The sequence below is a fragment of the Xenopus tropicalis genome, chromosome 9 (genome assembly GCF_000004195.4).
Source record: "Xenopus tropicalis strain Nigerian chromosome 9, UCB_Xtro_10.0, whole genome shotgun sequence".
NCBI lineage: Eukaryota > Metazoa > Chordata > Amphibia > Anura > Pipidae > Xenopus > Xenopus tropicalis.
In genome coordinates, this window is record NC_030685.2 from 46,331,069 (window position 1) to 46,352,680 (window position 21,612).

Sequence of the window (21,612 nt, forward strand, 5' to 3'; positions counted from 1 at the left end):
AAAGTCTCAGTTATGAAGAAAGACTGGCCAAGTTGGGTCTGTTTACACTGGAGAAGAGGCGCTTAAGAGGTGACATGATAACTATGTATAAATATATAAAGGGATCATATAATAACCTTTCTAATGTTTTATTTACCAGTAGGTCCTTCCAACGGACACGAGGGCACCCACTCCGTTTAGAAGAAGGGAGGTTCCATTTAAACATTCGGAAAGGATTTTTTACAGTGAGAGCTGTGAAGTTCTGGAATTCCCTCCCCGAATCAGTCGTGCTGGCTGATACATTATATAGCTTTAAGAAGGGGCTGGATGGATTCTTATCAAGTGAGGGAATACAGGGGTATGGGAGATAGCTCTCAGTACAAGTGAGGGAATACAGGGGTATGGGAGGTAGCTCTCAGTACAAGTGAGGGAATACAGGGGTAGGGGAGATAGCTCTCAGTACAAGTGAGGGAATACAGGGGTATGGGAGATAGCTCTTAGTACTAGTTGATCCAGGGACTGGTCCGATTGCCATCTTGGAGTCAGGAAGGAATTTTTTCCCCTCTGTGGCAAATTAGAGAGGCTTCAGATGGGGTTTTTTTGCCTTCCTCTGGATCAACTAGTAGTTAGGCAGGTTATATATAGGCATTATGGTTGAACTTGATGGACGTATGTCTTTTTTCAACCCAACTTACTATGTTACTATGTTACTTTCCAAAAATATATGGCTTTCTGGGGTGAGTGTACTTTTTTGTAGCATTATCCCACATAAAGGATGTAAATGTGTTGATTTTGCAGGAGCTGAAATGATACATCATATGGGGGGTATGTTCCCATTGGGGCCCCTACATGCCACATACTTAGGTAAACCTATACATATTGGGCATCAAACTATTCAGATACAAGTCAGAAATCTCCATAAAACTATATATATTTGGTATTGGCACTTTTAGGAGACATGGGACTTTCCAAATCAGTTGTATATTCGTACATAAAATAATTTTTGTTTCTAGTATGTGTGTTTATATTATGGAAAATTTGATTTTTTTTTTCATTTTTAGACATTTAGAAGCCTATATCTTGTTACAGAATTGGAATTACACAAAAATTCTACCATATTTTGAAAGCTTAGGTTGTCCTGAAAAAAACGATATATTGTTTTCCTGGGTAAACTAAAAGTCCCCCCGAGGAAAGGCCCCTAAAGTGAAAGTGAAACAGTGCAAAATGTTAAAAAACTGTCTGGCAACACAAGTTTCGCTTTGACCAAAACGGCTGGCAGTGAAACGGTTAAACAAAAAAATAAATAATAACATAATCCAGAGGAAGACCCCCGAACCCCCAATAAATGTATCCTTTGTGTAGGAAATTTATGAAGAATCTATAAAACTTTTCAGGCTTTTTCTCACCATGGAAAAGATTTAATTTTTCCCCATGTTTTTACCAATATATTTTAGTTATTCTCTTTGCTTTCTTTTATTCCTATTTTTTTTTCAAAGTTAAAAGAAAACATTTTTTAGAGCACAAATTGTCCACTGTCCACTGACTTTTTTTCCCAAAGTGATACAACCAATGGTAACATTTTAAAAAATGCTTCAGTACCAAGGCAAAAATATTTGCAACGCAAGCCAAATTTTGTTGAAAAACCACCAACACATTTTGAATTTCTGCCATAAGATTATTAAATCTGTGATCTGCAGCTATAAGGCAGAATTTTAAAACTTCTTCAGCTCAAGACCCTAAATAACTTAAATAAGAATGAATTAAAAGACATACAAATGTACTCATTAACAAAAAAATGTGCAGAGGAAGCTAATATATACAACATTATATAGTAAAAAGCAGAAATCTAAACATATTCTGCTTTATTTAGCAGTTTTACACACAAAAACATTTATTGGCTACATATAAATATAAAATTGAAATGCATACCATACCAAATGACAAGTGTGCATCCTAGTGCCACATGGTGACCATGCTCTTCCCTAACACATTTTACACAATTGGGTGCTTCATCAGAGGAACAAAACCTCTGATGGTACTAAACACACATGTAAGGAGGAGCATGGTGCCTGTGCTCAATAAGTAACTAGACACACTTGAGGCCAAATCATTAACAGTTGTCATTTGTGTTCTGGAGCAAAGTACCCCTACAGAAGCCAGAGAATAGGCAGATTAAAGTGTTAATATTGTACTTACTGTGGTACAATTATTCCCCAGACCCAACAGCTGTTCAAAATAAGCTTTGATATGGGTCTACTCAATCATGTGGGGCAAACAGCCCTTACACAAGGCAAGTTACAAAATGCTGAGTATGTAATGTAATACTGTCAATCCCTTAGGTATTACGTGTTAAAACTTCACATGTCAGTAGTCCCTGTAACTGCCTATTTTCAACAAATAAGCATATGTTTAAATTGTGAAAGTTCGTGTCCACTGTTAAAAACGGTTTAGCAATGCAGGTCCTGTATTAAGCGCTAACCTTACTGGACCTCCATGATTGTTCATTCTTTCTGTAAATTGTGGTAGCCTTACCAAAATATGCAAAGCCACAAGGACACCAGCCCAAGTAAACTACAGAAATGCCAGTATTGATGTGTTTGATTGAAAACTTGTGTTCTATGTGTGGATGACACTGTAGCTGGAGTCAGATGTCTGTAAAAACCATCTTTAATTTTTGTAGAATAGCTAGGTAGTAGCACCCTTGGGTGCATCAGACACAAAGTCCTTTTCCACCAGGATGTTGCCTAGGTTGCAACCCTGTTTGTAGGCAATATTAGTCTATTTTTCTTGTATGAATGGCAAAGTATTATTAATAATAATATGCAAGATGGTACTTTATTTGCCTTGGTAACCACAGAGTGTCAAACTCAATCATATAAGGGGGCTACAATCTAAAATACAGGCTAAGTCGCTGGCCAAATTTTTTATTAAGATACAGTCACAGTGCAGTCAAGTGCTGCACGGTCAGGCACAGTCACCAGGGGCCATATAAAACAGCCAGAAGGACCGTATCGGCCCCCGGGTCTTGTGTTTGACACATGTGGCCTAGAGTTACACAGCTTGTTATCCACAAAAATACCCTAATCCTTCTTAATGGGCTATTATGTCAAATTAAGAGTATTCCCTCAGTCAATATCAATTAGCCAGGTCAAAGTTGTTATACAAGTATCCTGTATAGGATCCATCTAGATGCTATAGGTGGATGGGGTGAGTAAGCATGTAATAATGTAATCCTGTTGTTGGGTTTCCTATAGAGTGAGTTACCAGGCCTATGGCTGTCAATGAAGATATTTAGATCCAAACCGTATACAATATTCAAAAACCGGTATAGATAAAACAGTAAGTCTCATGTTTCAATCCCTCTCATAAGCGGTGGGTATCTCTCCTAACTGGTGAATAGGCTGGCCCTGTTTGGTATAGTTAGGAAGAATGAAAGCATGTAATCTCCTCCTAACCAATAAGTGATTCATGAGGATGTGACCCCTATAGCAGAGGGGACAAGGATCCTTTGCTATATCCATATATTTTTTATAACTGCCCCCTATAGCTCTAGATTTGCAGCTCCTTTCTTAAAAAAACAAATCAAAGAAACAGATTTCCCAGCTTCCTTGCTCAAATAGTCTGGCTCCAAATAGTCCTATGCCAGTAAGTGACAACTTTCCACAGCCCCCTGCTGAAATATCTAATTAAGGATGTCCCAACTTTACCTTAAATTAAACCTCTCTAAGACTGAACTGGTTCTCTTTCCCCCATCCAACTCCCACATTGTTCCCGAGGTATCTATAACGGTTAACAAATCTTCCCAGGCCCGGTGCCTTGGGGTTATGCTTGATTCTGCCCTGTCCTTCACTCCTCATATCCAATCACTTATTAAATCATGTCACTTTCACCTAAGAAATATCTCCAAAATACGATCATTTATCACCCAAGATGCTGCCAAAATTCTTATTCACTCTCTTATAATATCTCGCCTGGACTACTGTAACTCCCTATTAATTGGCCTTCCCCTCCAAAGACTGTCCCCTCTCCAGTCCATAATGAATACTGCTGCTAGGCTCATACACCTCTCCAGCCGCTCCTCCTCTGTCGTGCCACTCTGCCAATCCCTGCACTGGCTTCCCCTACCATCCAGGATAAAATTCAAACTAATGACTCTTACATTTAAAGCAATTCATAACTCTGCCCCACCCTACATCTCTGAACTCATCTCTAGGTACCATCCAACCTGCTTGTTATGCTCCTCTACTGACCTGCTCCTCAACTCCTCTCTCATTCCCTCCTCACATGCTCGCATTCAAGACTTTGCAAGGGCTGCCCCCCTTCTCTGGAATTCGCTCCCACAAACTATCAGACTTTCTCCCAATCTCTCTGCCTTCAAGAGATCTCTAAAAACACATTTATTTAGAGAAGCTTACCCTAATCTAGTTTAGCAATACTCTGTGCCACACCTCTCACAACTCTGGTCATGCCCATTCCCACACCTTGTGTCTCAACCCTTTCTCCTTGTAGATTTTAAGCTCTTTTCGGCAGAGCCCTCTTCACCTCTTGTATCACTTACTGATTGCTTTATATGTCCAATGTATGAAACCCACTTATTGTACAGCGCTGCAAAATATGTTGGCGCTTTATAAATACAGTGGTGTGAAAAACTATTTGCCCCCTTCCTGATTTCTTATTCTTTTGCATGTTTGTCACACAAAATGTTTCTGATCATCAAACACATTTAACTATTAGTCAAAGATAACACAAGTAAACACAAAATGCAGTTTTTAAATGAGGGTTTTTATTATTTAGGGAGAAAAAAAATCCAAACCTACATGGCCATGTGTGAAAAAGTAATTGCCCCCTAAACCTAATAACTGGTTGGGCCACCCTTAGCAGCAATAACTGCAATCAAGCGTTTGCGATAACTTGCAACGAGTCTTTTACAGTGCTCTGGAGGAATTTTGGCCCACTCATCTTTGCAGAATTGTTGTAATTCAGCTTTATTTGAGGGTTTTCTAGCATGAACCGCCTTTTTAAGGTCATGCACAACATTTCAATAGGATTCAGGTCAGGACTTTGACTAGGCCACTCCAAAGTCTTCATTTTGTTTTTCTTCAGCCATTCAGAGGTGGATTTGCTGGTTTGTTTTGGGTCATTGTCCTGCTGCAGCACCCAAGATCGCTTCAGCTTGAGTTGACGAACAGATGGCCGGACATTCTCCTTCAGGATTTTTTGGTAGACAGTAGAATTCATGGTTCCATCTATCACAGCAAGCCTTCCAGGGCCTGAAGCAGCAAAACAACCCCAGACCATCACACTACCACCACCATATTTTACTGTTGGTATGATGTTCTTTTTCTGAAATGCTGTGTTACTTTTACGCCAGATGTAACGGGACACGCACCTTCCAAAAAGTTCAACTTTTGTCTCGTCGGTCCACAAGGTATTTTCTCAAAAGTCTTGGCAATCATTGAGATGTTTTTTAGCAAAATTGAGACGAGCCATAATGTTCTTTTTGCTTAAAAGTGGTTTGCGCCTTGGATATCTGCCATGCAGGCCGTTTTTGCCCAGTCTCTTTCTTATGGTGGAGTCGTGAACACTGACCTTAATTGAGGCAAGTGAGGCCTGCAGTTCTTTAGATGTTGTCCTGGGGTCTTTTGTGGCCTCTCGGATGAGTTGTCTCTGCGCTCTTGGGGTAATTTTGGTCGGCCGGCCACTCCTGGGAAGGTTCACCGCTGTTCCATGTTTTTGCCATTTGTGGATAATGGCTCTCACTGTGGTTCGCTGGAGTCCCAAAGCTTTAGAAATGGCTTTATAACCTTTACCAGACTGATAGATCTCAATTACTTTTGTTCTCATTTGTTCCTGAATTTCTTTGGATCTTGGCATGATGTCTAGCTTTTGAGGTGCTTTGGTCTACTTCTCTGTGTCAGGTAGCTCCTATTTAAGTGATTTCTTGATTGAAACAGGTGTGGCAGTAATCAGGCCTGGGGGTGACTACAGAAATTGATATTGAAATTGAAAATTGAAATTGATAAACCACAGCTAAGTTATTTTTTAACAAGGGGGGCAATCACTTTTTCACACAGGGCCATGTAGATTTGGAGTTTTTTTTCTCCCTTAATAACGTAAACCTTCATTTAAAAACTGCATTTTGTGTTCAATTATGTTATCTTTGACTAATAGTTAACGGTTTTTGATGAGTAGAAACATTTAAGTGTGACAAACATGCAAAAGAATAAGAAATCAGGAAGGGGGCAAATAGTTTTTCACACCACTGTAAATGTTAATAATAATCAGACTAAATTCTGTCTTTGTGCTTGCCAACCGAAATACCTTGACATTGGAGCTCAGTCCCCAGCCTAGATTTGGCTATAGTGATGAACGAAAAATTTATGAAACGGAATAGGCGACTTTTTTTATGCGCAAATTTTTACAGGCGCTTTTTTCTAAATGCATTAAAGGCAGTGGGTGTTTTTTCTTACTCCAAATGCATTAAAGGCAATGGGCGTTTTTTTTTTTTTGCAGTGACATTAATGTCTCAGCAACATTTTTCTTGGCAACTATTTTAACTTGCTGACTTTTTTGTCTCGCCTAATTTTTTTTTCCAAGAATTTTTGCTGCAGTTTTGTGAAAAAAATTGCAGATGGCGAAATGCTGAATTTTGCTGCAAATCCATCTTTAGCAAAAAAATTTGCTCATGACTATTTGGCTACCATCAAAAAAACAACAAATAATGAGCCAATGTGCATTTCACCTGCTCACGGCTTGTAGGCTTTGTCTAGGGTCACTTCCTACAATATTTAACAGGACCGCACCATTTGCTTATCATTGCCAAGGTAACATTATCACAGGACTCCAACATACAGTACAGGTATAGGACCCATTATCCAGAATGCTCGGGACCAAGGGTATTCCGGATAAGGGGTCTTTCCGTAATTTGGATCTCCATACCTTAAGTCTACTAAAAAATCAATAAACTATTAATTAAACCCTATGGGACTGTTCTGCCCCCAATAAGGGGTAATTATATCTTAGTTGGGATCAATTACAAGGTACTGTTTTATTACTACAGAGAAAAGGGAAATCAGTTTTAAAATTCTGAATTATTTGATTAAAATTGAGTCTATGGAAGACAGGCATTCTGTAATTCGGAGCTTTCTGGATAACGGGTTTCCGGATAAGGGATCCCATACCTTATCTGGAAGGACATGCATACATAAGAAATTCATAAGGTCAGATGCAAGTTACAATATATTGTATAAAATAATACAGAATGCCACTGTATATCCCTGTAAACTAGAAAGATGTATACACACTGCAGGGAATAGCGATATCCAGAACAGTGAAATTACAATTTACTGTATGTTTCTTGTGATAATGGACATGCATTATTAAATTTTTTTTTTAACCTTCTTCCTTTTCATATGTTTGTACTTTGGTATCTTGCTTGGAGTAAGACAATGACTGGCAAGGGTTAATTGTTTTTATGGTAGTATCTTGTATGACTATTTAAACATGTGAGGGTGGTGGCTACCCAGCTTCTAAGGAAGTGTCTGAGAGGCCACAAAACGCATCGAGCCAAGGGGGGTATATTGTGGGGTTGAGCCCATTATGTTTCTTTAAAGCTTTACTCTAATAATAAAGAGTTTTCTACTTTTAATCGACTGGCTGACGCTCCATGCTTTGGACTAATATTATTATGTGGGCAATACACAAATCCACCGTATAGATATCACAATTTCTCTGTTATACAGACTTCATTATGTTGGGTTGAAAAACCCAACATACTGTTCTTCGACTTCAGTTTATTCTTCCGCTTTTTCTTCTTCTTACGCTTCTTATTCTTAGCACCAATCAGATTTTACCTATTTTAATGGGGAAATTCAACCTGCTGCCATTCTCACATTTTTAACCCCAGGGTCCCCAAACTTTTCACAGTTGGTCACTAGGGGGTTGCAGTTTTAGTTTTGAAAAGTGGGTGGAGCCACAAACAGCCAATCGGATTTTACCTATTGAATTTTATTGGTTTGATGCAAGGGTTTCCAAACTTTACACAGTCAGTCACTGGGTGACTACGTACTCAAGGTTAGAAAAAGTGGGCGGGGCCGACAAAAGCCAATCACATTTTTTTCATTGTTTTCAGTGGGGAAATTTTAACTGCTGCTATTCTCACATGTTTAATGTCAGGGTCCCCAAACTTTGCACAGTTTGTCACTGGGTGACTATGTTCCAAGTTTAGAAAAGTGGGCGGGGCCAACAACAGCAAATCAGATTTTAACTATTGATTTTCAAGGGGGAAATTCAACCTGCTGCCATTCTCACAGTATTAACATCAGGGTCACTAGTGGACTGCATTTTTAGGTTTTAAAAGGTGGGTGGAGCCCCAACAGCCAATCAGACTCCTTTATTGAATTTTTTTGGTTTAAATTTAAAATGCTGCTTTTCTCACATTATTTATGTCATGGTTACCAAATTTTGCACAGTCAGTTACTGGCTGACTACGTATTCAGGGTTAGAACAAGTGGGTGGAGCCACTAACAGCCAATACATTTCCACCCATGAAATTTCATTGGTTTATATTTAAACTGATGCCATTATTTAAGTATTAATTCCAGGGTTGTTAAACTTTCCAGAGTTAGTCACTGGGTACTTGCTGTTCAAAGTTAAAAAAAGTGGGCAAAGCCACCAACAGCCAATCACAATTCACTTATTTACTTTCAATGGTGAAGTGTAAAGTGCTGTCAGTCTCACAATTTTTATGCCGGAGTCCCAAAATATTGCAGAGTTGGTCACTGGGAGTTTAAAAATAGTAAAAGTGGTTTGGGCCAATCAGATTTCATCCAATTAATTTTATTGGTTTAAATTTAAAATGCTGTCATTCTCACACTATTTATGCCAGGGTGCCTACTGTTAGAAAAATTTGGGCACACCTACCAACCACCAACCAAAATTTACCTATTGACTTTTATTGGTTTAAATTTAAACTGCTGCCGTTCTTTAACTATTAATCCTAGGGTCCCTAAACTTAGCAGAGTTAGTCACTGGATAACTGCAGTTCCAGGTAAGAAAAAGTGGTCAGAGCCACCCACCGCCAATCAGATGTCACTCATTGACTTTCAGTGGGGAAATTTAAATTCAGACACTATTAAAACCAGGGTCCCCCACTTTGCACGGTGGTTTTACTATATAACTGTGGTCCAAGGTTAGAAAAAGTGGGCAGATCCAACAACAGCCAATCAGATTTCATTCAGTGATTTCACGTTTTTCAACCCAACATGAAGTCTGTTCTCAAACTTCCCTTTCTAGTTTCAAATGAAGTCTTTAAAGGAACAGGTCAGTGTAAAAATGAAACTGGTAAAATAGACAGACTGCACAAAATAAAAAATATTTGTATTACAGTTAGTTAGGCTAAAATATACTCTATATAGGCTGGAGTGGACAGATGTTTAACATAATAGCCAGAACACTACATCCTGCTTTCAGCTCTCTAACCTCTTAGTTAGTCATTGACTTTTGTAAGCATGCAAAACAGATTTAAAAGCAAATTAACTGAACAGTTTTGTCCCATATGGTCCCCCTCAAATCACTGATTGGTTACGGACTCCTAACAGCTTAGAGAGCTGTAAAGAAGGAAGTAATGTTCTGGCTGTTTTGTTAGCCATCTGCTCAATCTAGCCTTTATAGATAACATTTTTGCCTAACTATATTGAAAACATTTTTTATTTTGCGGTGTCTATCTATTTTACCCAGTTTCTTTTTCACACTGAACTGTTTCTTTAAAGCAGATAAAGGATATTGTGCCTATTCACACCTTATGTCTGAAAGAACCTCAATAGCTTACATACTGAATACCCAGTGAGGCAGGAAAGTGTCAAATAAATATATGCACCAGCAGGCATTCAGCCCAAAAGTGGTTATTGTGTTTAAATGAAAGATGTACTCGCTCTTCTTAGCTAGAAGTACCTGCCACATCCTCTAATGTCTGTCTTAGCATGTTGTAAGCCCGTGACCCACAAACAAACATGGTCACATAGAAGTACTGGAGTGCAACTTCACATAGTGCCTGCTCATTGTTGAAAATGTATTCTGTTGGTTTGTCTGTGATTGTAACAGTGTCTTTCTGATGGGACCAGGGGATAGAGGCTTTGTGAAAGGTGTTTTGTCGCAAATACCCAGGATCACTGCATGTAAAGTTTTTTACATGTGTCAATTCTAATGGATCTGGATGACAAAGTATTTTAAGCAGTTATGTCACCCACATGTACCAAAGATTTCCCATGGGTGATGTGCCATTGCCCTAATAGAAAATAGCTGCTGTGTACCCACAGGGGCAGCCATTCAACTTAAAATTGACTATAGGGCATATGTTTACATGGAACTAAACAGATAAACCATATATATTACAGGGTTCTAGGCCTTTGTTTACTTTTACTGGTTCTAGTCTTATTTGAACAACTTCTTGAGTCAACTAGTCATCAGATTTGGGTGAATTAAAATGGAAGACTTTATTCTTTCTTCTGTTTACATAGCTAAGAAACAATTTCATGAAGTCTTTCAAATTTTTTGTTTTTCTGCAATTTATCTCCCTCAGAGCTAAACAGTCCTACCCATGAGGCAATGAGTGAGGAGTAGAGAAGCAGGTCATGTGCAGAGTAAAGGTTATATCTGGGGGTGTACTTGTACCTATGTGTATATATTTTATAAATGTGCCATTTTTCAAAACAAATTAATAATGTAACAATGGCTTCAGGCTCCTGAAGGTTCTTAAGACACTTTACCATGCTATTTTTATTTTAAAAGAATATTCAGACATTATAGTAACCACTCTTACTGCTCCTGACAAATATACAAAAAACATAAAAACATGGTTAACTTGACATAATGCTACATACATTGCCTGTAAGCCACAATAATTTGTGTTGATTTAAAGAGCTGCCTATGATATTTAAATCTTAAATCTTAGACAGCAAGATACTGTATATAATAAAGCCCAAGGTTTCAGGGTACAACTATGAGAATGCTTTAGCATGCGTATACAAAAGACCATAATGTTACCATACAAAACATTGAATAAAACTGTACACTGTAGATGTACAGCACATAAATATTTGAAACGCACCTGAAGGATCAAAGTCCTGGAAATAATCAGGGCACCGCTGTTCAGATATTACTCCTGCGGAAACATCGCCCCAGCATAACCAGCCATCCCATGTCCTGTTGCAAAAGTGTCCTGTTTAGCCATAAAAAAATAACAGTTTGGTAACCAAATAAGTTTTATGATGAGTAAACAAAGACATGCGGATTAAAACAGTATTTAAAAGGAACATACAAGTATGGGATCTGTTATCTGGAAACCTGTTAAACAGAAAATTAAAAAATACGGAAAGGCGATCTCCCATAGACTCCTTTATAAGCAAATAATTCTAATTTTAAAAAATACCTTGCATTTGATCCTAAGATATATTTAACCTTTATTTGTGGCAAAACCAATATTATTGTTTAAATGTTTTTTTTTTTAATAGCCTTAAAGGACATCAACCCCAAAAATAAGTTTTTCCCTCATAAAAGAAAACATAATTCTAAGCAACTTTCCAATATCAATTCATTAAAAATTATTACCGTATATAACTAGAGTATAAGCCAATCCAAATATAAGCCAAGGTACCTAATGTTACCTAAGAAAACTGGAAAAACTTATTGACTCGAGTATAAGCCTAGGGTGGGAAATGCAGAAGCTACTGCTAAGTTTCAATAATTAAATATATAATAAAAGGACACTCAGCATGAACCCCTGTGAATTCTACATAAATATATAATGTTGGCAGCTGCAGATTAAGAGCAATAATATGTATTATAGTCAAGTAATATATCTCCAGAACACTTATGTATTAACAATTCAGGGAGCTGCAACATTAAAGCAAACTGCCATGATATAGTGATAAAGGCACCTCTGTCCGTCCATAGGGCTTAGGGAAAACCTGGTGGGAATTATTTTCTACCATAGGTGCAAAACGTGCACTAAACCATTGCAACCAATAGAGACCCATCACCCAAGTAATGAGACTTGGGTGATCTAAAGCAAATAAGGTAGCACTTCACCTTCCTGTAGGGTTGGGTTCCCAGGGGCAGGGTGTCACACAAAGGGGGTCTGGAGGGACCCATGGCACCAGACTCAAGTATAAGCCAATGGTAACTTTTTCAGCACATTTTGGTGAACTCCTGGTTGTTACTTTTTAAACAATGTTGCAAGTTCCAGGCTCCTCCAGCAAGACATGTCTGTAAAATCTGCTGCTTTGTGTTACATTGTTTCAAACACCAGTAGCAGTTATATATCCGTGGTGGGCAAGTTATTTGAAGGCTTGTTAAGGGATCACATTCAAAATTATGTAGTGGAGAATGCCATTATGAGCAGTAATCAGCATGGCTTTATGAAGGACAGGTCATGTCAGACCAATTTAATTGCTTTTTATGATGAGGTAAGTAAGAAGCTGGACAGTGGGGATGCAGTAGATATAATCTATTTGGATTTTGCCAAAGCATTTGATACCGTTCCCCACAAACGACTGCTTTCTAAGCTAAGGTCTATTGGTCTTAGTGAAGTCGTTTGCACATGGATAGAAAACTGGCTACAGGATCGGGTACAGAGGGTGGTTGTTAATGGTACATTCTCTACTTGGAGTAAGGTTCTCAGTGGGGTCCCTCAGGGTTCTGTACTGGGTCCACTTTTGTTTAATTTGTTCATAAATGACTTAGGGGAGGGTATTATGAGTAATGTATCAGTGTTTGCAGATGACACAAAATTCTGCAGACCAGTCAATTCTATCCAGGATGTGACATCCCTGCAGCAGGATCTTGACCAACTGGCAATCTGGGCAGCTAAGTGGCAGATGAGATTTAATGTGGATAAATGTAAGGTCATGCACCTGGGATGTAAAAATATGCAAGCCCCGTATACCCTTAATGGGACTGCACTAGGCAAATCCCTAATGGAGAAGGACCTCGGAGTCCTTGTAGATAATAAACTTGGCTGTAGCAAGCAATGCCAGGCAGCAGCTGCAAGGGCAAACAAGGTTTTGAGCTGTATTAAAAGGGGTATAGATTCACGGGAGGAGGGGGTTATTCTTCCCCTTTACAGAGCGCTGGTAAGGCCCCATCTAGAATATGCTGTTCAGTTTTGGTCTCCAGTGCTCAAACGGGACATTATTGAGTTAGAGAGGGTCCAGAGAAGGGCAACTAAGCTGGTAAAGGGTATGGAAAGTCTCAGTTATGAAGAAAGACTGGCCAAGTTGGGTCTGTTTACACTGGAGAAGAGGCGCTTAAGAGGTGACATGATAACTATGTATAAATATATAAAGGGATCATATAATAACCTTTCTAATGTTTTATTTACCAGTGGGTCCTTCCAACGGACACGAGGGCACCCACTTCGTTTAGAAGAAGGGAGGTTCCATTTAAACATTCGGAAAGGATTTTTTACAGTGAGAGCTGTGAAGTTCTGGAATTCCCTCCCCGAATCAGTCGTGCTGGCTGATACATTATATAACTTTAAGAAGGGGCTGGATGGATTCTTAGCAAGTGAGGGAATACAGGGTTATGGGAGATAGCTCTTAGTACTAGTTGATCCAGGGACTGGTCCGATTGCCATCTTGGAGTCAGGAAGGAATTTTTTCCCCTCTGCGGCAAATTAGAGAGGCTTTAGATGGGTTTTTTTGCCTTCCTCTGGATCAACTAGTAGTTAGGCAGGTTATATATAGGCATTATGGTTGAACTTGATGGACGTATTTTTTCAACCCAACTTACTATGTTACTATATACAAATAACCATTACAAATATGTAATAAATGTATATTGCAAAGTTGCTTAGAATTAAGTTTTTTTTTTATTAGGCAAAAAACTGTTTTTGTGGTTGACATGTCCTTTAAAAAATCCAAAATACAGAAAGATCCCTTATCTGGAAAACCCCAGGTCCTGAGCATTCTGGATAGTAGTATAGATACCTGTATAAAAATCAGTCTCATGATATAGGCAATGTAAGCTCTTGTTAACGGGGCCCTCTGATTCTAATTTTGTTCAGGAACCCTTGTTTCTCAAATTACTGTAAGACCTCTGTACATAGCCTTGAAAAGCAACCAGCTAGAATTTGGTATTTCTTTACTAGCTAGAATTTGGATAGCTAGCTGAGCTGGTGCTAGAAAAGTTTTTGTGTAAGTATTCATTAAAGCAGTACAACAGGCAACCTGATTAGGCACACTCCTGCTATCTTTAGAGGTGTGTAATACATTGGCATTGGCTGGTTCTTGACATACATTTGTCACAAAATCATGCTATCAGGTTTTAAAACCGTGAATATTCTTGATCATAATTTCCACTGTGCTGATCAAGAAAATCACAATTCACCCAAATCTGATCTTATTAAACAAAATCTTGAATGGCTGGATTTCATTGAATTCCTTGTGGAAATCACATGTGCAGGGCGTGAATGGCTTTGGTTAAAAAAAAACTTGAGATATCTCAAATTCACCCATTTTTTCTTAAAAGAAAGTACAGGATGCCCTCCTGTGGCCATTTTACATTTTCACTTGCTATTTGGATAGCATATGATTAGACATATATTATATATAAATAAAATGGAATAAAGTAACAAACGTCTCTGAACATTTTCCTTTTTGCTTTGATGGAAATGTTAATTTGAATGAACAAGTATAGAGAGGTTCATGCTGGATGCAGATGGCTTGTCTGTCCAATTTACTAAATAAGAAGGAAACTAAAGGAATATTTTATTTAAAGACTAGACAACCTTAGAGTTTGAACTCAGACATTGTTTTTAAAGACCCTCCCCTTCTGTCCTATTGATTAATTGATTGATTATACCAATTGGTGGATTGTGGGTATATATATATATATTTACTGTATTCAGTGTATTGTTCAGCCTATGATTACAGGAGACATTTGATATAATACTCATCTTTATTTATATAATTCTTCCTTCCTTACGATACATAATTATGCAGACAAAAAATGTTTTGAAACCATTTTACCTCCTAAGAGAAGAGCTACAGAGAGATCCTTCTCCTTTAGAGTCTAGATTGAAATAAAGGGTGGGGGTGTCTCTTCATTCTCTCACAGGGCCATAACTAGGGGGGTAGGCGCCTGCCTAGGGTGCAATCACTAGGGGGCGCAATTTAAAAGGAAAATATTTTTTTTTCACTTATTTCTTTCTTTTTTAAAACTAGCTTCCTTGGCAGCCTTGGCCTTCAAAACCACCCTCCCCAACTCCATCTGGTGTGTGTGTTGTGCAACTTAACTTGTGCTGTACTCAGTAGCCAGGACCTAGGAGCGCTCCCCTACCCCTCTGTTTGCCAGCGTGTACCTTAATAAACTGACACACTCTCCTCTTATTACACTGGCGCTGTGACGCATGTGCAGTAGGGGGTAGCATGTGGATACACCGTCATTCAAACGGCAGAGACAGAGAGAGCTGGCGCGTTGCAGAGTGTAGAGAGAAATCTGAGCAGGAGAAACCTGGGAGTTCTGACACTGCTGGCTGCTGGCACAGGTAGAGATGATTTGGGGGCAATATATCATTTTTTGGCTGCTGCTGCCTGCTGGATAGGTACCTATTGGGGGCAAATTGGGTAATATGAAGGATTGGCTGCTGCTGCTGGCACAATGAAAGATGGGGGCTTTGGAGCAATATGATGAATTTGTTGGATGCTGCTGGCACAGGCACAAGCACATGATGGCGATGACCATTGGCACAAATACATGGGGGCAATATGAAGGCTGTTGGCACAGGTACATTGGGGCTTTACGATGGCTGCTGGAACAGATACATGGGGGCAATGTAATGGCTGCTGGCACAGGTACATGGGGCAATAAAATGGCTGCTGGCAGCCTGGCACAGGTACATGGGGGGAATCAGGAAGGGGGGGGGGGCGCTGATTGAAGCCCTTGCCTAGGGTGCCAAAATACCTTAGCCCGGCCCTGTTCTCCCACAGGAAATGGCCATAGGATAGACTGACAGGCTGAATTCAGGCTGAAGTAGCAGGGGAAACTCTCCTAACTCCTGCCTATGTCTCTCTCCGTTACCAGTCTGCAAATATTTCCCCTATGCTGCTACCGGATCTCTTTTTGGAGCTGGCACACACTATGGTCAATTTCACCTATAGGCAATCAGCATGCCTGACTGTATTAGGAGAAACCAGAGTACCCAGAGGAAACCAATGCAGACACAGATAAAACATAAAAAGTCCTTCAAGATAGGGACCTGGCTGGAATAAAACCTTGGACACAAGCGCTGCAAGACAGCAGTGAATTGTTGTGCCACTGTGTTGGCTAAAATTAAAGGGCACCTATTACATGATAAATGTATCCCTCTAACAGAGCTCAGACATGTGTATAATGAGCAAACTTTCAGCATTCCCTAACTATGTGTATGTGTGCCACAACATGGCTATCTGCACCTGAAGTTCACTACCACTGCATGGGGTCCAGCAATGTGATAGGGCTTTGCTCCTAATCCATCTGGAATGCATTCAAGCTCATGGAAGAGGGAAACTGTTTTCATGGTGAAAGGTGATAGGTGCCCTTTATACTGTAGAAACATTATTTTCTATTTTGTATGTGAAATTTATCAAATTGTGAAATTAGAGCTCACTAAAGAAAAAATCGCCCATTTCCTATTCCATCCTATGGAATAGGTTCCACCAATTGAGAAATATGCTTGTAATAAAATATGTTTGCTACATACAATAAATAAGCAGTTTAAGTTAATAGAAATTTAACAAACATATTATTATTACTTTTTAGCAAATTATTTGTTATTTTCAATCTAACTCCATTTATCTATAGTTAAAATTAGAGGATATTATTAAGGATGTACAATAGTAGTAGTAGATTTTAATCTGATAATGTTCTGTAATTAGATAATAATGCATATTTGCAAAAAGTATATTATTTATGATATTTATAATAGATGCAGGGAGTTATATTAAAAAAAAAAGATAATCTCTCTTTGGATTCAGTGTACAGTTATTGGATCCCTTATCCGGATGGAAAGGCCATCTCACATAGACTCCATTATAAGAAAATAATTCTAATTTTTAAAAATGATTTCCTTTTTCTCTTTAATAATAAAACAGTGCCTTGTACTTGATCCCAACTAAGATATAATTGATCCTTATTCGAGGCAAAACAATCCTATTGGGTTCATGATGTTTAAATGTTTTTTTGTTTTTTTTTACAATTCTTTCTTTATTGATTTACCGTTATGGGGGTACAGAAAGGAAGAAGGGAAGGGGAATAAGAAACCATTTGAGGATTACAGATAATATCACATTCGGTAAGTATGTAACAGATACATAAACAAGTAATGCACATATTTCAAATGCATGTTAGAAATCGAGTATTTGTTATAGTACGCAGGGATATAACTTAGGGGTTGATCACAGGGGGACATAATGAGGGGTAATGGTGGCGCTTCTACCAGGGGGGAAGGGGGAAAGGGGTGGAGATGCGTGATTGTCATAAAATTCAGTATTTATGGATAGTTATTTGCGACCACCTGTTTCGTGGTGGAGTCATAGTGTAGGACAATTAACGCAGGGAGGTTTATCTTATGGTGTAACGGTGTTACTTTTTGCACAATTTCCATAACCTTAATCCAGAATTTTTTGATTCCGGAGCCAAATATGTTTGTAAGTGCCGTTTTGGCTGTGGCATCTCCAGCATACCTTAGATACATTTTTGAACATTCTGTTTAATCTAATGGGAGTATAGTACCATTGTGATATCAATTTATAGTTAGCTTCCTGTGTTTTTGAAGCAATGGAGCTTTTGTGCATAGATCTGAAGATTTGATGCCATGTTTTTGTGTTAAGGTTTATCCCCAAGCTTGTTTCCCACTTTTTTCCGACACTTCGTCTTGGCTGAGGGAGTTTTTTGTTAATTCTTTATAGAATGTGGATAGGGTTTTTTTTATTTTGTCTGGTTTGGTCATCATTTGTTCCCACCATGTGGGTTCTCTGGATATCTTGGACAATTTACTAGAGTTGCAGTAGTGGTGTAATTGTCTGTAACACCAGAAGTCTCTTGGTAGAGTCTGTCTTGATTTCTGGATCTCGCTTAGGGGTAATAGATCTGCTAGAACTGTTGTTCTATTGTTAGTTATTGCCCAATGGTCAAAGGTTCTTATCTCTAGGCTGGGAGGGGAAGTCAAGATTATCTATGAGTGGGGTATTGGGCGATGGATAAGGGGATATTTCCCATTCGTCTCTTATTTCCAGCCAGGTCTTTAAGGTGGCTCCAATCATTGGATGGTGGTATAACTCTTGGGGGATATTCTGGGGGGATACCCATAGTAAATTGTACAGGGGGACTTTACATAATTGTTGTTCTAATCTTACCCAGACTTTGCCTTTCTCTCTGCCTATGTCCCATGAGAGTATGCGTTGTAAATGAGTTGAAACATAATAAAAGGTATATATCAGGTACAGCCAGTCCACCTCGATCTTTATTTAAAATTAGCTTGCTATATTTGTGTCTGGGTTTTTTGTTGTTCCAGATAAACCTTGAAATTATTGCTTTTATTTTGCAAAAGAAGGATTTTGGTATTTTGATAGGTAATAGCTGTAGGAGATATAGGATTTTAGGTGTGATTGTCATTTTGACCACTTGTATATGGCCTAGCCATGATAGTTTGCTATTGTTTCCCCATTTCTTTAGTGTGTTTTCAATTTCCGTTTGGAGAGGTATAAAGTTGCAATTATATAATGAAGGAAGGTCTTTTACAATATTTGCTCCTAAATGTTTAATTGAGGTTTTAGCTCATTGAAAAGGAAAATTACCTTTTATCTGTTCTTGTTCTTTGCTGGATAAGTTTATATTTAGAGCTTCGGACTTACTGGCATTAATTTTGAAATTTGAGACTTCTCCAAATTTTTTCAGTAAGTTCATTAGGTTAGGGAGAGCGATATGAGGTCTGGTAATGAATAAAAGCAGGTCGTCTGCAAATGCTATTGCTTTATGTTCTTGTTGATCTACTATCAACCCAGTTATGTTTCTATCTAATCTGATGTGGGAAAGAAGTGTCTCCATAACTAGGATAAATAAAATTGGGGAGAGAGGGCATCCTTGTCTGGTTCCATTACATATGTGGATTACTGGGGATAGAGTACCATTTATTCTAATTCTGGCTGTGGGGTTGGAGTATAAAGCTAGAATTTTCCCTGTTGTCTGTTCGCCTAGGCCAAATCTTAATAAAGTGTGTTTAAGAAACTCCCATGATACCCTATCAAAGGCCTTTTCTGCGTCTGTGGTAAGAAGCATGCTAGGTGTTTTTTTCTTTTGTGCATGGTATATTAGAGAAATGATTCTTGCGGTGTTATCTTTGCCTTCTCTTAGAGGAACAAAGCCTGATTGATCAGGGTGGATTAATTCTGGGATAAAATTTTTAATCCTATTGGCTAAGAGTTTTGCATAAATTTTGAGATCGATATTTATTAGGGAGATTGGCCTATAACTGGCGCATAGGGAGGGATCTTTGTTTGGTTTGGCTATTATAGTTATATGCGCCTCTTTCGCTTGACTTGGGAATGCTTGTTCTGGGTTGATTGAGTTAAAATAATTAGTGAGGTAGCTGGATAGTTCTTTTTGGAACTGTTTATAGTAGGATGCTCCGAACCCGTCAGGGCCAGGGCTTTTGTTATTTGGGAGGTAATTTATAGTTTTGTTTATTTCTGAGATGGTGAATGGTTCTTCTAAGGCTAGGACTTGTGTTCTTGACAATTGGGGAAGGTGAGCTGCAGCTATGAATTGTTTGACTTTGTCAGTGACTTTACTAGTATTAGCTTCAGGTTTAATTCTATATAGGTTTTAATAGAATTCCTGGAAAGAGGCAGCTATTTGTTTTGTGCTATTTTGTATTTTTTGGTTTTTGTCTTTTATGGCCATAATATGGTTTTTGTTGTGCCTATTTTTTAATATGTTGCTAAAAAATTTGTTACACTTGCTATTGTATTCGTAAAATCGTTGTCTAGTGCCTAGATAAGCTTTATACATTTTTATATCTAATAGAGACTTTAGGGCTACTCTTTTGGATATTAAAAGTTGCTGTGTTTGTTTTGCTAATGATTGTTTGTGAGCTTTTTCTAGTGTTCGTATTTCTTGAATTAAACAGTCTATTTCTCTGTTTCTTTCTTTTTTTAGTTTGGAGCATAGGGCTATCAGGTGGCCTCTCATAACGCATTTGTGCGTTTCCCACAGGATAGCTGGATTTGTTTCAGGTAAGTTATTTTCTATAAAAAATTGTTGGATATGTTTTTGTATTATTTCTATATTCTTATGGTTGATAAATATGTGTTCATTCAGTCTCCACAAAAATTCTGATTTGAGAGTATTGGGAATCTCAAATAGTATTTTGGTTGGAGCATGATCAGATATAGTAATTTGTTCTATATTGGCTGCTTTTAGGTAGTGTAGCCAATTTTGTGACATCCATATGTAATCAATTCTTGCATAACTATTGTGAACATTGTAGAAATGTGAATAATCTCTTTCCTTGGGGTTTAGGCATCTCCAAGTGTCTACCAAGTTCAAATTTTGGAAAATGGATTTGACCTTTTTTAAAGTTTTGTATGAAATATTGCATTTATTAGAATAGGAATCCATTAATGGATTTAAGGGGAGGTTTAAATCACCTCCTATTAATAACAGGCCTTCCGTGAATGTTTCGAGCTGGTTGGCTATTTCCATCAGTAAATTTAGTTGGCCTTGATTAGGTAGGTAGATGTTGGCTAAGGTGATCGTTATATTGGCTAATTTGCCTTTTACAAATAAGTACCTTCCATTGTTATCTTTCAAAGTATCAATGTGGGTAAAGGGTATATCTTTATGAATTAGTGTTTTTTTTTCGGGATTGTTGCTGGTAAAAATTTGGTTGTACATTTTGGGAGTGATATGAGGTTGTCTCCCTGTTTTAAAGTGCGTTTCCTGTAGGAACACTATTTTTGCCCCCAGCCTATTACATTCACGCAAGACCTGTGCTCTTTTGACTGGTTCATTTATCCCATTTACATTGTAGGAAATGAGAGAACAAGTTGCATTAGTAGACATAACAGTTTGTATAACAGTTTAGCTTAATCATATCTATTACCATATATGTACCATAGCATAATAGAAACCCTGGTAGTTTTGTAAGCGAAATAATACAGAGTAAAGGGTAAATTAAACTTGTAAACTTTGGGGAGTAACTTATATACATAGTTTTATCGTTTGGCTTATATGTTGTACTTGAAATCACTCTTTGAGGTGTGGGGGTTTGTAGCTTACCCCACATAGTAAGAGCTATACAATTTGCCATAGTTTTAGGGGGGGTTGTGGTGGCCCAACCTGTTGAACGGTTACAGCATAACTAGGTAGCATTAATAAACATTTTCTGCGACACAGACGAATATTTTAAAAGAGTAAACAGTTAAACATTTTCACATGGGTTAGAAGTAGTGATATACCGTTACCCTTTGTTAATTAGCAGATAGTAATAGCATAGTTTCTCTCTCAGGTCATTCTTTTGTTCTTTTTGGTGTTGCTTTTAAGTTATAGTCCTTTAATAGTCTGTGTTTCGGAGTCCTTGGAGTGCGTCTTTGCTGC

At 38.2% G+C, this 21,612-nt stretch overlaps 1 protein-coding gene across 3 annotated transcripts in view; it reads right to left on the reverse strand.

The window, feature by feature from the left end:
* Positions 1–21,612, reverse strand: part of calcrl (calcitonin receptor like receptor) — a 122,593-nt gene that overhangs the window by 60,829 nt on the left and 40,152 nt on the right. For all 3 annotated transcript variants that reach the window (NM_001016893.3, XM_012970441.3, XM_031892672.1), the window contains 1 exon segment: positions 11,087–11,197. In NM_001016893.3, coding sequence (NP_001016893.1) covers positions 11,087–11,197 — 111 coding nt within the window.